Consider the following 16,544-nt stretch of genomic DNA (forward strand, 5'->3'; position numbering starts at 1 on the left):
CGGAGCCTGTGCTCCACAACGGGAGAGGCCACAACAGTGAGAGGCCCGTGTACTGCCAAAAAAAAAAAAAAAAAAAAAAAAAAGAAAACAACCCAATTTAAAAATGAACAGAAGATATATGGATAACAAACAAGCACATCAAAAGATTTTCAGTATCATTAGTCATTAGAAAAATGAAAATTAAAACCATAATGGGATAGCAATACACACCTATCAAAATGACTTAAAGAAAAAAAAAACCTGAAATACCAAGTACTGACAAGAATGGGAAGCAAGAGACTTCTCTGGTGGCTCAGTGGTTAAGAATCTGCCTGCCAATGCAGGGGACATGGGTTTGAGCCCTGGTCTGGGAAGATCCCACATGCCGCGGAGCAACTAAGCCCATGCACCACAACTACTGAGCACGCGTGCCACAACTACTGAAGCCCGTGCGCCTACAGCCTGTGCTCCGCAACAAGAGAAGCCACAGCAATGAGAAGCCTACGCGCCACAAGGAAGAGTAGCCCCTGCTCGCCTCAACTAGGGAAAGCCCACATGCAGCAACAAAGACCCAATGCAGCCAAAAATAAATAAATAAATTAGACCAAAAAAAGGAATGGGGAGCAAGTGGAACTCTGATACATTGTGATAAGAATACAAGCTACTCAGGAAAACAGTTTGGCAGTTTCTTATAAAGTTAATTATAACAGGACCATATGACATGGTAAGCACATGCCTAGGTATTTACCCAAGAGAAATTAAAATCTGTGTACACACAGACATCTGAATGCAAATGTTTATAACAGCTCTTTTCATAATTGCCAAAAAAACCCAGAAACAACCCAAATATTTTTCAGCTGGTGTGTGGGGTATACACATACAACTGAATATTATTTAGCAGTAAAAAAAGAACTACTGATATATGCAACAGCATGATAGAATCTCAAATCATCATGCTAAATGAAAGTAGGTAGTCTCAAAAAACTACAAACTATGTGATTCAATTTACATGACATTCACGAAAAGGCAAAACTATACAGATGAAGAATAAATTGGTGATTGCTAGGAATTAGTGATGGGGAGACTACATAGAGGGAACCAAGGAAGTGCTGAGGTGATTAAACTGTTTCTGTATCTTGACTGTGGTGATGATTACATGTCTTTATGCATATGTCAAAAGTCATTAAAATGTACATCCAAAAAAAGTGAATTTTGCTGTAAGTCAGAAAGTAAATAAAAATAAAAACAAAGTACAAAACTAAAACCACTTCACACCCATGACACACCCATTACTACTCTCAAAAAAAAAGAAGACACAAAGAAAATCAGAAAATATCAAATATTGGCAAGGATGTGGAGAAACTGGAGCCCTTGTGCATTGCTGGTGGGAATGTTAAGTGATCCAGCCACTATGGAATATAGTACGGCAATTCCTCAAATAAAATTAAACATAGAATTACCATATGATGCAGCAATTCCACTCCTAGTTATGTATCCAAAAGAATTCAAAGCAGGGACACAAACATATTTGTACACAATGTTCATAATAACATTATTCACAATAGCTACAAGGTATAAGCAACCCAGGTGTCCATCAACAAATGTAAACAAAATTATGTACATTACATAAGCAAAATGGAATATTATTCAGCCTCTAAAAGGAAGGACATTCTGTGACAAGCTACAACATGGATGAACCTTGAAGACATTGTTCTGACTGAAATAAGCCAGGACAAATACTATGTGATTCTACTTATACAAGGCACGTAGAGTAGTCAAATTCATAGAGACAGAAAGTAGAATGGTGGTTCCCAACATATGGGGGGAGTGGGGAGTTAGTGTTTAACTTGTGCGGACTTTCAGTGTGGGATAATGAAAAGAGTTCTGGAGATGGATGGTGGTGACGGTTGTACAACAATGTGAATGTACTTAATGCCACAGAGCTATACATTTAAAATTGGTTATGATGGCAAATTTTGTTATGTGTATTTTTTTTTTTTTTTTTTTTTTTTTTGCGGTACGTGGGCCTCTCACTGTTGTGGCCTCTCCTGTTGCAGAGCACAGGCTCCGGACACGCAGGCTCAGCAGCCATGGCTCACAGGCCCAGCCACTCCACGGCATGTGGGATCCTCATGGGCCCAGCCGCTCCACGGAATGTGGGATCCTCCCGGACCGGGGCACGAACCCGTGTCCCCTGCATCGGCAGGCGGACTCTCAACCACTGCGCCACCAGGGAAGCCCCTATGTGTATTTTACTACAATTAAAAATAAGTCAACTATACTTTAATTTTAAAAAAGAAAAATAAAAACAACAAAACCCCCAAAACACATTAAAAATAGCTATACAAAAGCATCAAATATTAACTTAAGCACTAGAATTTGAGAGGTAAAGATCCAAGAAAAAAGTGAAATTAATTACGATGAGGCTTATACCTCTGGTTAGCATTTTCAGGGCATTTTCCAGTTTCATAGCCAGGGCAAAAATGTAGAGCAGAAAGCAGCTCAGAGCCAGCATCTCTAAAATAAGCATAAAGAAAGAAATTCTGAATAGAAACAAATTCTGAGAAGCAAAGGAGAAGTTGATCTTAACCTTAACGAGAACAAGCCTCTAACCTAGTGTTTTCTAAAATCAGAGATCTGAGAATCCAAAGGTGAACAAAAGATAAAATTCAGAAGAGACAAATATTTCAAAAGACAACAGAAAACCACAACTTATTTCATTCTTGGGGGCAAGTAGGGAAGAGAGGAAACTGGTTCAACTTTTAACAAACTTTTAATGTTTGCTTATCGTCTTGTGTGATGTATTAGCATCCCTAAGACCCCTGGTCACAAAGCAAGTCAACACCAACTTGCCTTTTGATACTACCTGGTGACTGAGTGGGAGTTTCATATTCAAGAGGTCCCCAAACATAAGCTTAGTATCTGTAGAACTTTTTTTTTTTTTTTTTTGCAGTACGTGGGCCTCTCACTGCTGTGGCCTCTCCTGTTGCGGAGCACAGGCTCCGCACGCACAGGCTCAGCGGCCATGGCTCACGGGCCTAGCCGCTCCGCGGAATATGGGATCCTCCCGGACCGGGGCACGAACCCGTGTCCCCTGCATTGGCAGGCGGACTCTCAACCACTGCGCCACCAGGCAAGCCCCCTCTGTAGAACTTTTTTACTTCCTATCAAATGTCTCAAAGTGGTCAGTTTATTTTAAGTTGGGGAAGCAGTTTCTGGAACCAAAGGAAAGTTCCATAATTTCTATGGATGCTCTGAAATACAAACACTCACCATTTTCCCCCCACAGGCCTTTACTGAGTGCATGGCCACAACCTTCCAAAGGCTGGGAGCAGAGCACCAGGGCAGGAAGAGATGTCTCAGGTGCTTAAAGCTCTACAGGGCAGCAACTCCTCAGTCCCCCAAAAGAAAAGCCGGTGGCTAAGCTAAAAGCACATCAGTGGAGCTTTGGTGGTGTTCACAACCCAAGCCCCGCTGAAGGGAAAGCCTTGATACTGCCCTCAATCATGTGAAGCTTGATGGTGAACAGTACCTCACTAAAGCCCAGGGCCATCTCAGCTACATATCTGACTTAGTGAGCAGACAGAGGAAGGGATGTGACTTTTTCTGGAGGTATTATTTACTTCAATCCCTACTGTACTTTTACACATAATGTCTAGCACATAATAAAGAAATAGGAGACATGCAAAGAAGTAGAAAATTTTGATTCATACTGAAGAAAGGAGCCTATTGAAACAGACCTACAGATTAACCTAGATGTTGGGATTAGCAGATAAGGATTTTAAAGTAATTACACTAAAACTAAATAAATAAAACTAAATGACCTAGTGAAAAAAATTTGAGAATATAAATGAAATGATGCGGAATCTTAGCAGAGAAAGAAAAACAAAAGAAAAAACAGGAATTTTTAGAACTGAATGATACAATACCAGAAGTGGATTCTACAGGCTATGAATGAAGAGAATTGACAGAGCAAAAGAAGGATGCCATGAACTTGAAAACAGTCAGCTTAATAGAAATATCCAAACTAAAGGACACACACACACAAAAAAAACCCAAACTGAACAGAGCATCTGAACATTTAGGACAATATGTACATATTTCAACACTATGTAATTGGGATTTTAGAAAGAAAAAGAGAATGATGCAAAGAAACTATCTGAAGAGTGAGTTCCAAGAGTTTTAAAAAATGATAAAAGGCAACAACCTACTGGGCATATACCCTGAGAAAACCATAATTCAAAAGGAGTCATGTACCAAAATGTTCACTGCAGCTCTATTTCCAACAGTCAGGACATGGAAGCAACCTAAGTGTCCATCAACAGATGAATGGATAAAGAAGATGTGGCACATATATACAATGGAATATTACTCAGCCATAAAAAGGAACGAAACTGAGTTATCTGTAGCGAGGTGGATGGACCTAGAGACTGTCATACAGAGTGAAGTAAGTCAGAAAGAAAAACAAATACTGTGTGCTAACACATATATATGGAATCTAAAAAAAAAAAAAAGAAAAAAAATGGTCAGAAGAACCTAGGAGCAAGACGGGAATAAAGATGCAGATCAACTAGAGAATGGACTTGAGGATACGGGGAGGGGGAAGGGTAAGCTGGGACAAGGTGAGAGTGGTATGGACATATATACACTACCAAACATAAAATAGATAGCTAGTGGGAAGCAGCCGCATAGCACAGGGAGATCAGCTTGGTGCTTTGTGACCACCTAGAGGGGTGGGATAGGGAGTGTGGGAGGGAGGGAGACGCAAGAGGGAAGAGATATATGTTTATGTATAGCTGATTCACTTTGTTGTACAACAGAAACTAACACACCATTGTAAAGCAATTATACTCCAATAAAGATGTTAAAAAAAAAAAAGGCAACAACCCACAAATCTTTGTCATCCTTCAAAAGGGATAAATGCAAAACAAATCATGCCTGTGTGCATCATGGTCTAACTATTGAAAACTAAAGATAAAATGAAAATCTTAAGCACAGAGGAAAAGAACACATTATATTCAGGTGGATAACAGTAAGATGAAGACTAGCTTCTCATCAGAAACAACAGAAGCCAGAAGACAAAGACATCCTAAAAATGCAGATACAAAGAAAACTCTCGACAAAGTTCTATATCCGGCAAAATATCCTTCAAAAACCAAGGTGAAATAAAGACATTTTCAGAAAGACCAGCCAAGTAAATTTGTAACCATCAGTGCTGAAATAATACATGAAATAATTAGTTGCTTAGGCTGAAGGGAAAAGATATCAGAGAGAATCCCAGACCTGTAGGAAGGAATAAAGAGCTCCCAAAGCAGATATGTACATAAACACAAAAGAGGTTTATTTACACACACACACACAAACACACACACGTTTCTTTAAAAGATGAATATTGTTTAAAGCAAAAATAACAAGTATTGGGGGTTAAAAATATATGTATAAGTGAGATATAAGACAAGGACCACAGGGTGAGGAGGCTGTAAAGAGAATTATACTGATAAAAGTTTATTACACTGTTCATGAATACAGTATTTGAAGACACCATTATTTTAATGGTGCATGTTGTAATCTCCAGATTCAGCAATAAGCAAAATAACACACAAAAATAAAGCTTCAAAGTCAGTAAAGGAGATACAATGTAATACACAAAATACTCAAATATTCAACCCAAGGGGAGTACAGTAAATCTAATTAGGATAAAAAGAAATATAAATATAAACATACTAGGATAAAAGATATCTTAAAAAGCAGCTAGCCCAAAACAGACAAATTTATTTCAAAGGTGTGACAAGTTAACAGGTGAATTTTCAATAGTACCAGTAGTAGAAGACAATGAATGCTTTTCAGTGTTTTAAAAGGTAAGAACTGTCAACCAGTATTTCTATACACAGTGAAAAAGCTCTTCGTGGATATTTCATATAAAGAAAACTGAGAATTTTCCACCAGCAGACCCTCACTAAAACAACAAGCAAGCAGAATAAAAACAATAACTATAAAGGATGTTTTCAAACAGCAGAAATTGATGGCAGCAGAACTTGAGAGATGCAAGAAGGAATAAAAAAGACTTTCTAATCTGGCCAAAATGCCTAAAAAAATCCAATTTTCTGCACAAAATAAATTTTTCCAAGAGTAGGTAGTGATGACTGTACTTAAAACTCCTTCAAAAAACAAAAAGGCTCACTAGTTATTTCTTTTCTTCCAGACTGACCATTCAGCAGTTAATTACAGAGCATAAGGTAAGAAAAACATCATGTGCCACACCTGAACAAATGCTGGATAAGGAAATTTTCATATATAAGGTATAAATGTGTTCAAGACTGACCAAAGCAGAACCATAGAATAGATTAAATTTTTCTAGAGTCTCTTTCTTTCCACCATCAGGCCTAAAGGCTATGATCTCTAATTAATAATAGATAATGTCCACACTGAAAATTTATGTTATAGTAATAATAACAACACTTCAAAAATTGGCTGTGAGAATTATGTAAGATAAACTATCTCAAGGGCTTACCAAAGGGCTGGGCATTTAATTAATTGCTAAATATGCTGTTTTGTTTTTAAAAATTAAGTTTAAAAAGCAAAGAAATGGTTACCACAGAATTCAGGATTCCTTTTCTCTGGGTAATGGTGGGGTGAGATTAAGGAAGGTCATACCAGGGCTTCAAAAGTACTAGTAATTTTCATTGCTTAAGCCAGATATGGGATACAGTGGTGTTACTTAATCAGTATTTCCTAAATTATACATATACATTATGTATATTACTTGCATAAAGTATGATTTTTTTAATATTTAATGAACCAATAAAATCAAAATTCACGTCTTCTACAGCCTACAAAGTCATATACATTCTACTCCCTTCTACCTCTTAGATCTTACCTCTTACTGTTCTCCCCCAAGTTCACTTCTCTCTAGTTTCAGTATCCTAATTACTGTTTCTGGAACATGCCTCAGGGTGTATGCATTTGCTATTCCTTCTATGTAGTATGCTCTTCCTCCAGATTTCTACCTGGCTGTCTCTCATTTAATTCAAGATATTCCTCAAATATTACCTTTTAGAGTGGCATTCCCTAACCAACTTATTCTCTGTTCCTCACTTCTAACACTCTGTCCTCTTAAACTGCTTGAGTTTGCCTCTGAGCAGATACATCAGAAATATTACTCAAATGTTGACACATTTTATTATTTAGTATTAAAGAATCACATTTGTTAATATCCTTACCAATCTCATCAGAAAAGTCTTTAAGTATCAGCATTTGTCAACTTCACAAGTTTTCCAACATACTAACTTTCACTTGAAAGCGCAACTTTTAATATTAGCAACAAATACTAAGTTATTTTCCTTGAAATGACAGGCTCACATCACTCATTGTTGAGAAAATGTTTGAATACCGTAGTTTGTCTGCCAGTTGCTCTTTCACATAAAAATGATATTCCATGAAAAAAAGTGGCTAGGTGAGCTCACAAATCAATCGCACAAGTGCTTTTCCTCAAGACAACCAACCATCATACTTCAGTATGCCGCAAAAGTACTTTAGGTGAACTTGCCATTTCATCCCACTGAATATTAAAAAGATGTGTACTCAAGGGTCAAGATTTAATAACATTAGTAACTTTTACTGTTTCATCAAGGATATCCTTAAGTAAAGGTGGCAGTTTTTTTTACTACTGCAGAGGAAGACAATGTCATTGTTGTCATCATCCTGATGTATGCCAGATAGGCAGCAATCTATTGCTTTTACACCATCAGTGCTAATGTCATCAGTGTAAAAGGCAATTTGCATCCTGGTATTATGTTTTGACTTCACAAACCCTCGGAAAGGGTCTTGGGGCTCCCAGACCACGCCTTGGAACTGCTGTTGTATTCAAACAGTATTTTCCCTGAAGGTGATTTTTAATGATTTCCACTTTTCTAATTTAATATATGGGCTCTCTTTCATAAAATTCACTGAAAACACACACACACAGAGTGAAATAAAGTTAAGAGGTAAATAAATGACTCACCCGGAACTTGTTCATTTTCTGCTGCTATTGGAAAGTATAGAAACTATGAAGTCAGAACAGGGAAAGTTGGAAGACAAAAGTCATAAGAGACCTTATCTTGCAGTCAGGAATCACCTGTGAGAAATTTACACATAACATTTTAGTAAAAGATAAACCTCTGGGAAAATGTCTCTTTGAGCCATGAGAAGGAATAGGAAGGACCATGATAAAGGAGTACCCACCTGTCCACTGGTGACTCTCATATAATCTTGATGAATCTGGGACAGTTTTGAATCTAAACATTTCTTTCCTATTGGCTGTTTTGAAAATTATATGTCCATTACTAAATAACACAAAAGAATATAAAACTTAAATGTCCAATAATAGCAGATTAGTTAAGCAAGGTATATAATATATATCCAAAGTATGGAACCCTATGCTGACATTACAAATGATGTTGAAGAGAAACATCTATTGATATGGAAAATCTTTTAAGTTACATGTCATAACAATTTTTCCTATTGATACTATAAACACCACAAGGTTAGAAAGTCTTCAGAGCTCTCGAAAATAAGATGTTTCATCTCTCTAAATTTCAGTTTCTCCAGAATCACTTGCCAAAAACCCTACTTTGACTAAAATATGGTACAGTGACAGGGAGGCTTCGGTTCTATGCTAAACTCTGCTATTAACAAACCTAGTGACTATCTTAGTTTCTATGTTATTATCTTTTTTTTAACATCTTTATTGGAGTATAATTGCTTTACAATGGTGTGTTAGTTTCTGTTGTACAACAAAGTGAATCAGCTATACATATACATATATGTCCATATCTCTTCCCTCTTGCGTCTCCCTCCCTCCCACCCTCCCTATCCCACCCCTCTAGGTGGTCACAAAGCACCGAGCTGATCTCCCTGTGCTATGTGGCTGCTTCCCACTTATTTTTATCTTTAACATGAGAAGGAATTAGGTAATTTTAACAATCATGTACTATTCTGATTCTATAAATCTTCATTCAGTACCACAAATCCAACAGAACCCCAGAATTCACTGTCCCCTCCAACCCTGGGCTGGGGCCTAGAGTAAAATGTAATTAGGCCTTGATGAATTCTGACATGGCCATCTAAACTGTTGACACTAACACAAATATAACTTCTAAAATAACAATTTGGCACCATAATCCCAAAATAGGCACTTGGGGAGCAAAAGGTGCCAAATGCCGAGGGCCTTCTCATATGCAGAAGAAACCACTTCCAGCTGCCCTGGTGCTTACATGATGCCTACTTACTAAAGCCTAGATACACCATCCAGTCAGAGGCGTTATGATATCACTTTCATCATATGGAGCATGGATGAAATCGCAGTTTTCATCTTTTAAAAAGTCTGTCCCATTTCCCCTGTGGCCTGGATAGGATTCTCAGCTTCTCCATTAAAACTTAAAATTCAGGGTTTCAACTATGGTTTAAATTCACATGTGTAACAGTCGTCTGGGTATCGAGACAGGTTAGAGAATGCAGGAAGAGTCTTAATTAACCTTTTACACAGGAGTTCTAAGGAAGCCTCAAGAATTTTTGAAAATAGAATACTACATTGTACGATTAGGTCCACTACACTCTACTCTGGTGGTGCTCAGGGACAATCAATGGATTAAATACAACCCAAGGCTGTGGATTTTAGGGAGGAAAACAGCATGAAATACAGAGTAAAACAAATCCCTGCTAATGATGGCTAAGCCAGTTATCTCTCTGAACCTTCGGTACTTGTATTTATTAAAATGGAGGTGGTAAATACGGATTCAAAGGATGGTTATGATGATTAAGATGATTAAATGAGCCAATAATGAAAAGAACAGCATACCTTTTAATGAGAAAAGCAGCTCACCTTTATTGAATCCTTACCGTACTTTATATACACTACCCTATTCAATACAAGAAACGACCCTAAAGGCTATTATAATTTTACAGATGAGTATCCGAGTCGTACCCAGATTAACCTGCCCATTTACCGGCGGGCGCTGGCCTTAAGCCCGGGCCCCTCAGGCTTTACAACCCACGTCTCCAGCAGCCTGCGCCGCCCACGCGCCAGCGCCGACGTGACGGGTTTGGCATCCACGTCACAAACGGAGGTTCTCGCGCACGTACGTCCCGCTATAAGCCCGGCGCCCCAGGCCTCCTCCAGCTGCCCCTTTCACGCAGGTCGAGAAACAAGGCTTCTGGGGAGGAACCGCACTGCGGACAGCCAGCCTCCCCGCCAGGCCCCCTGCCTGGCCTCCTCCCCAGTCCTCCTCGGAGGCCAGTCCGGCGCTCAGAGGGGGGAGCGGCGGCTGCCAGGGTCTCCGACTCGGCGCGGCCGCGGAGACCGGCTTCCCCCCGCCCTCGGCCTAGCGCCCGCACCGAAGCCTCCGACACACCTGCAGGGGCTCGGCCTCAGCTCCCGGCCCGCGAAGGTTCCAGGCCCCGCCCTCTGCGGCGCCGAGCGGACTGGAGGCGCCTGCGTCCTCTCCCCGCCTGGGAGCGAGACGGAGAATGGCGGCTGCTGAGGGGAGGTGGAATTGCTCATGCGCGGAACACTCCCGCGCCCCACGCAGGCACTGCGCGTCCCGGGAGCCTCCCGGAGCCTCCACTTCGGATGACGTCACGAGGGTCGGCTTCTTCCCGCGGTCCGAGTGTTTTCTTCTGGTCCGGTCCTTTCCTCACTCGCAGCGGTAACAGATTAGAACTGGCCACCCGCTTGAAAGCAGGAAGCTACCTTGAGGTAGTGCGATGAATATCGATAGTAATCGAAAGGTAGTACTCGGAACTAAGTACAGTAGTACATTCAAAGAATAACACCCTGTTACAGCTGACTTTATTTTAGGAGTATTAGCTTTCAGAATTATGGAAATGACATATGAAACGTGATGAAAACATGAATAAGCTAAAACAGAAGACGAGTCGCACACATCCCACTTTACAAAAGGAAAAAACCTCGCTTAATGTTAGGTGCACACTCTTCTGCGATTTTTACTCAAATTTTACGCTAATGGTATATTTTGACTATCACTTCACTAAGGAATATATACTGAATGTATGCTGATTTTCTGATCTCACTTTATGACATCAGTTTACTCTGGGCCAACAATAGAAATGTTTCCTCTCAAAGTAATTACAAAAATACTAAATTTTTATAATAAAATTAACTTTAAAAACGTGGAATCCATATAGAGAAAATATATATACATATCTGAATAATGTGTGCACATGTGTGCATAGCTGTATACACACACACCAGTATCTTCGGTGGGAGGTGTTGGGGAAATGATTAAAAATAGTCTTGCCAACCCAGAAAATCCTCTCCACAAATGGAGAAAGAAAAAATTATTATTATTAATTATTTTATTAATGAACTAAGCATTAAACTAGACTGCAATGCGCATTCCAGGCAATCTGCTAATGAGTTTGCAGACAGAAATATCATACTTTTATGTAGCCAGGCAGATACAACCCTTTCTATGTACTAAGAGAACTTGACAACACCATTTACTACACATTGTTCATCCTAAATTCACACGGTAATTGGGGTGGCCATTTCTATTAGTTAATTGCCTTTATCCAAATGAAAAGTAAAGCTTCTTGCATCTCTATGACAAGCAAGTATCTACAACTTGTAGCCAAAAGCCTAGGAGTTTACCACAGACACAGGGAGATGGGGTGCTATCGTCCTTGATGTTTATTTACATTTCAAAGACATAGCTCCAAGGCCTTTAACAAAGATATTCCTGGGTTGTAAAACTAACAAGAGGTTTATTTACTTTTTAAAAACATTTGCATGCATCTCAAAGGGACAGAAAAAAGGATTTCAGTTACAAGTTTTCTCAAGGAAATGCTCTAAGAAAAGAGGGGAGGAAAATCTTTTCCCCTTTTTGAACCAGGGAAAATTCAATTTTTTAATATTTGTATTTACTCTTACAGGAAACTATAAAACTTAACAATTTAAATCAAAATGACAATTTTTTTCTGAGAGTTTGGTTTTGTTTTCCTTGACAATTTTAAACTTCATCAGGAAATACATAACCTCAGAGAATAGGGAGGAAATTTTATTGGAAATGCATATTATTATAAACATAATTTAAAAGTTTGGTGCTGGCTTCAAAGAACGGAAACAGATCCAAATACATAAGAATTGAGTATATGTTAAAATAGTTATTTCAGGGCTTCCCTGGTGGAGCAGTGGTTGAGAATCCGCCTGCCAATGCAGGGGACACAGTTTCGAGCCCTGGTCCGGGAAGATCCCACATGCCGCGGAGCAACTAAGCCTGTGCGCCACAACTACTGAGCCTGCGCTCTAGAGCCTGCGAGCCACAACTACTGAAGCCTGCGTGCCTAGAGCCTGTGCTCTTCAACAAGAGAAGTCACCGCAATGAGAAGCCCATGCACCACAATGAAGAGTAGCCCCCGCTGGCCGCAACTAGAGAAAAGCCCGCGTGCAGCAACGAAGACCCAACGCACCCAAAAATAAATGAATACATAAATTTATTTTTTAAATTGTTATTTCAAACAATGGAGATAGTTTGGAATGTTCAGTTAATGATTTGAGAAAATAAGGTTAATGGTACATGAATTCAGCATGTAAATTTAAAAAGTAAACCATCAATTACCTAGAATATAAATAAAAGATTTTAAAGAACATAATTTGATATAGCATGAAACAAAAGGCAGAAACCAGAAAGGATATAACAGAAAGTTAAAACAAAAACTGAGAAAATATATTTAATAATTACGAGACAGAGATTTCACTTGATAAACTGTTCTTACAAATCAGTTGAAAGATGAACATCTAACATGCAATAAAAATAGAAAAAGAATATCCTGCTGCAGCTTTTCATTCAATCTACAATGCAGTGGACTGCCAGATGCCTCAATATTCTATTTACTGTTGCAAAAGAAAATATATGGACAACTAAACTATGACATACCATTTACTTTAAGATGCATTACAAGATCCAATTTCAGAGCTGTTAAAATACGAGAAAAAATGCATGTCTTAGAAATATTGAAATGTAATTATAAAAGAGAAAGTACAGGGACTTCCCTGGGGGGTCCAGTGGTTATGAATCCGCCTTCCAGTGCAGGGGACACGGGTTCAATCCCTGGCCGGGGAACTATGATCTCACATGCCGCAGGGTAACTAAGCCCAGGTGCCATAACTACTGAGCCCGTGCATCACAACTAGAGAGCCCGTGTGCCGCAACTACGGAACCCATGCACTCTGGAACCCTTGCGCCACAACTAGAGAGAAGTCCACATACCGCAATGAAAGATCCCACCTACCACAACTAAGACCCGATGCAGCCCCCAAAAAATTTTAAGTAAATACTAAAAAAGAAAGTACAATTAGTCACTAAGTATATGAAAAATATGTAACATCACTAGAAATCAAAGAAATATTAAAACAAACATGAGACACTATTTTGTCTACAGTATTTCAAATTTCATTTCCTTTCAAATGTACTGCCTTAACTAAAACCCCACATAGAATTTTCCCCAGTTTTATTTTCTTCATACCACTTATCCAAGTGATTTCTATTTGACTGGTCCCAGGAAATGACAGTAGAATAAATTTGTAGAATGATGCTACTCATGTGGTCTAGACAGGAATTACTTTTAGATTTAGAGTAAATGTAACTTTTGAAAGTTTAGAAAGTAGGAAGATTTGAGAAGGCATTTGTGGAGATTTGGAGTAATAGTATCATTATGACATTTTTTTTCTAGATACTAAATAGAACCAAGGCTGAGTGAGAGAACACATTTTCAGCTTGTTGTGAAGAGTGGACAGTTCAATGAGACAACTGACTAGACTGGGGCAGGGGTTATTGATTATGGAGCTGTAGATTGGTAGCTTGAAAATCTGATGGGCATTTAATTGGTGTAAATTTTGTTTGCTAGAATGATGACTTGTAATAGTTTTCTATGTGATACTTGGTCAGTGGTTTTTCAGCTTGGGATAGACTTTGTTGCACTGGATAACAAATGTGAACAAGACTTTCTAAATGATAAATAAACATGATTGTTACTCATTTTCTAGGACTGGATTGAAAAATATGTCCATTAAATTCTAATAGTATGTAGAAGCCTGAAATGTAGAAATGTGAGATGTGAAATATAAAGCAAAATTAAGTGTTAGTATTGTGGCATGGGCAAGGTTTTAAGGAAAAGTAAGCGAAAGTAAATGTGATTATCATGGTAGTTTACCTGTCGAACAACTATGATAGATCAATATTAAGGTATCACAGCCAAAATAGAGCAATGCGTCAGATCTAGATTGCCACAGGTGACTTAGTCTGCCATTGTTTTGTACTTTCTTTTGTACATTCCTGTGAATCATGGCTAGAAGGGAAATTAGAGTGCAATCTAATAACTCTTCCCTCAAACATGAGGCAGTTGGTGCATTCAGAGATTTACTTTGCCGTTATATGTAGATTGGAAATAAGGGAAGTTCAACTGGAGCATGAAAACTTGTCACAATGTTATTAAAAACAATGTAGATTTGAGGGTATTAGACCTACTCTGTAGTCCATCTCTTTACTTTCCCCATTAACACCTTTATCTACTGGTTTTCCTTGTCACTGAAATTACTCTTCATTAGCTCAGTTGTACCCATCCCAGTCTCTGTGATTTTCCTCCTACCCGAAGCTACCACTTCTGTAAAATCTTCCATCCTCTATTTGCTGTTTCTTGAGTTTACATTTTCATTTCTACCCACTTTGAAAGTTCTGTTTGTAAAATGCTGAATAATTACGTCTGCCTATTATTAGCTTTTCTCCCTTTTCTCCACATTTGCTTTCCCAAACAAACTAGATGGGGAAGAGTCACTTTGATCTTGAGAGACTCCTGAAACCAAAAGTCATATATATAGTATGACATTTGTATCTTAGTCCAATTCTATTAGAAATCTGTTCAAATTCTTATGGTATGTTCAATATTTTCATTTCTAGAAGACTGCAAAACTCATGACCTAACAGAGAGAATCCAGGACAACCAAGACAAATATTTGCCACAAGTTGCATTCAACAACAAAACATTGACTTCAGAGAAAGTTAATGCTTTAGGAAAATCATCTGAGCACAAACTTTGTTTCTTCAAGAATAATGCCTTATAAATATGACTTATATAGAACAAATTTGAAAAATACTTCAGTATCAATTAGTAGTAATAGAAACTTTTCAGGAAAGAAGCCTGATGTGTTAAATATACATGAGAAATTATTTGTTATTAAGGAGGAAAAATCTCATACTCAAGGGGATTCTTATGAAAATAATCAAAATGAGAAAGCCCTTGATTGTAATAATGGTATTATTCAGCACCTAAACATCCAAACTTCAGAGAAGACGTTTAAATATAATAATGGTGGGAAAGCCTTAGAGAAAAAGACCGTGATAATCCCACATAGGCAAATTCATACAGGAGAGAAACTCTGTGAATATAACGGACATGAGGAAACTTTCTGTGAGAAGTCCTCTCTTTTGAGATGTCATGGAATCTACGTGGAAATGAAGCAACATGAAAGCAGTCAAATTGAAAATAATTGCAGCAGAATGTCACACTTCACTCAATTTCAGAAAAATCAGAGAGGAGAGAGGCTATTCAAATGTAATGAATGTTGGAAAACATTCAATCACAAGTCAAACCTCACAGTGCATCAGAGAACACAAACAGGGGAGAAGCCCTATGAATGTACTAAATGTGGGAAGTCCTTCCAACAGAAGTCAATGCACATGGTCCATCAGAGAGTTCACACAGGAGAGAAACCTTATGAATGTAATTTATGTGGGAAGACCTTCAGTCACAAATCAGCCCTCACAGACCATCAGAGAACACACACAGGAGAGAAACCCTACAAATGCAGTGAATGTGGGAAGTCCTTTTACCGAAAGTCATCCCTCACTCAACATGGGAGGACTCACACAGGGGAAAAACCCTATGAATGTAATGAATGTGGGAAAACTTTCTGCCAGAAGTCAGCTCTCATTCAACATCAGAGAACTCACACAGGAGAGAAACCCTTTCAGTGTAATGAATGTGGTAAAACTTTCCATCAGAAGTCAGCCATTGATATACATCAGAGAACTCACTCAGGAGAGAAACCCTTCCAGTGCAATGAATGTGGGAAATCTTTTCATATGAAGTCAACTCTTACTAAACATCAGAGAACTCACACAGGGGAAAAACCCTATGAATGTAATGCATGTGGGAAGAATTTCCGTCAGAAATCTACCCTCACTAATCATTCAAGAACTCACTCGGGGGAGAAAACTTATAAATGTGGAGAATGTGGGAAAACTTTCTGCCAGAAATCAACCCTTACTAATCATCAGGGAATTCACATAGGGCAGAAGCCCCATGTGGCACAAACTGGCTATGTTTTTCCCAATACTCATTTCATTTTTTGTGTGGGTACACAACTAGTTAAGATTTTCTAGCTTTCCCTTGATCTACATGGGGTTATGTGATCAAGCTCTGTATCAGAATGTGGGCATAAGTGATGTACATTATTTCCAAGCCCGTGAAAGACCTCATTTGGAATCCTTCCTACTTCCCACTCTTTC

General features: G+C 38.7%; 1 protein-coding gene across 1 annotated transcript in view; it reads left to right on the plus strand.

The window, feature by feature from the left end:
- Positions 1-16,544, plus strand: part of LOC103088306 (zinc finger protein 33B-like) — a 77,316-nt gene that overhangs the window by 53,034 nt on the left and 7,738 nt on the right. The window contains 3 exon segments of the mRNA XM_007461905.1: positions 9,925-10,488; positions 15,322-15,482; positions 15,567-16,388. Coding sequence (XP_007461967.1) covers positions 9,925-10,488; positions 15,322-15,482; positions 15,567-16,388 — 1,547 coding nt within the window.

This window comes from Lipotes vexillifer, unplaced genomic scaffold (assembly GCF_000442215.2).
Source record: "Lipotes vexillifer unplaced genomic scaffold, Lipotes_vexillifer_v1.1 scaffold1268, whole genome shotgun sequence".
NCBI lineage: Eukaryota > Metazoa > Chordata > Mammalia > Artiodactyla > Lipotidae > Lipotes > Lipotes vexillifer.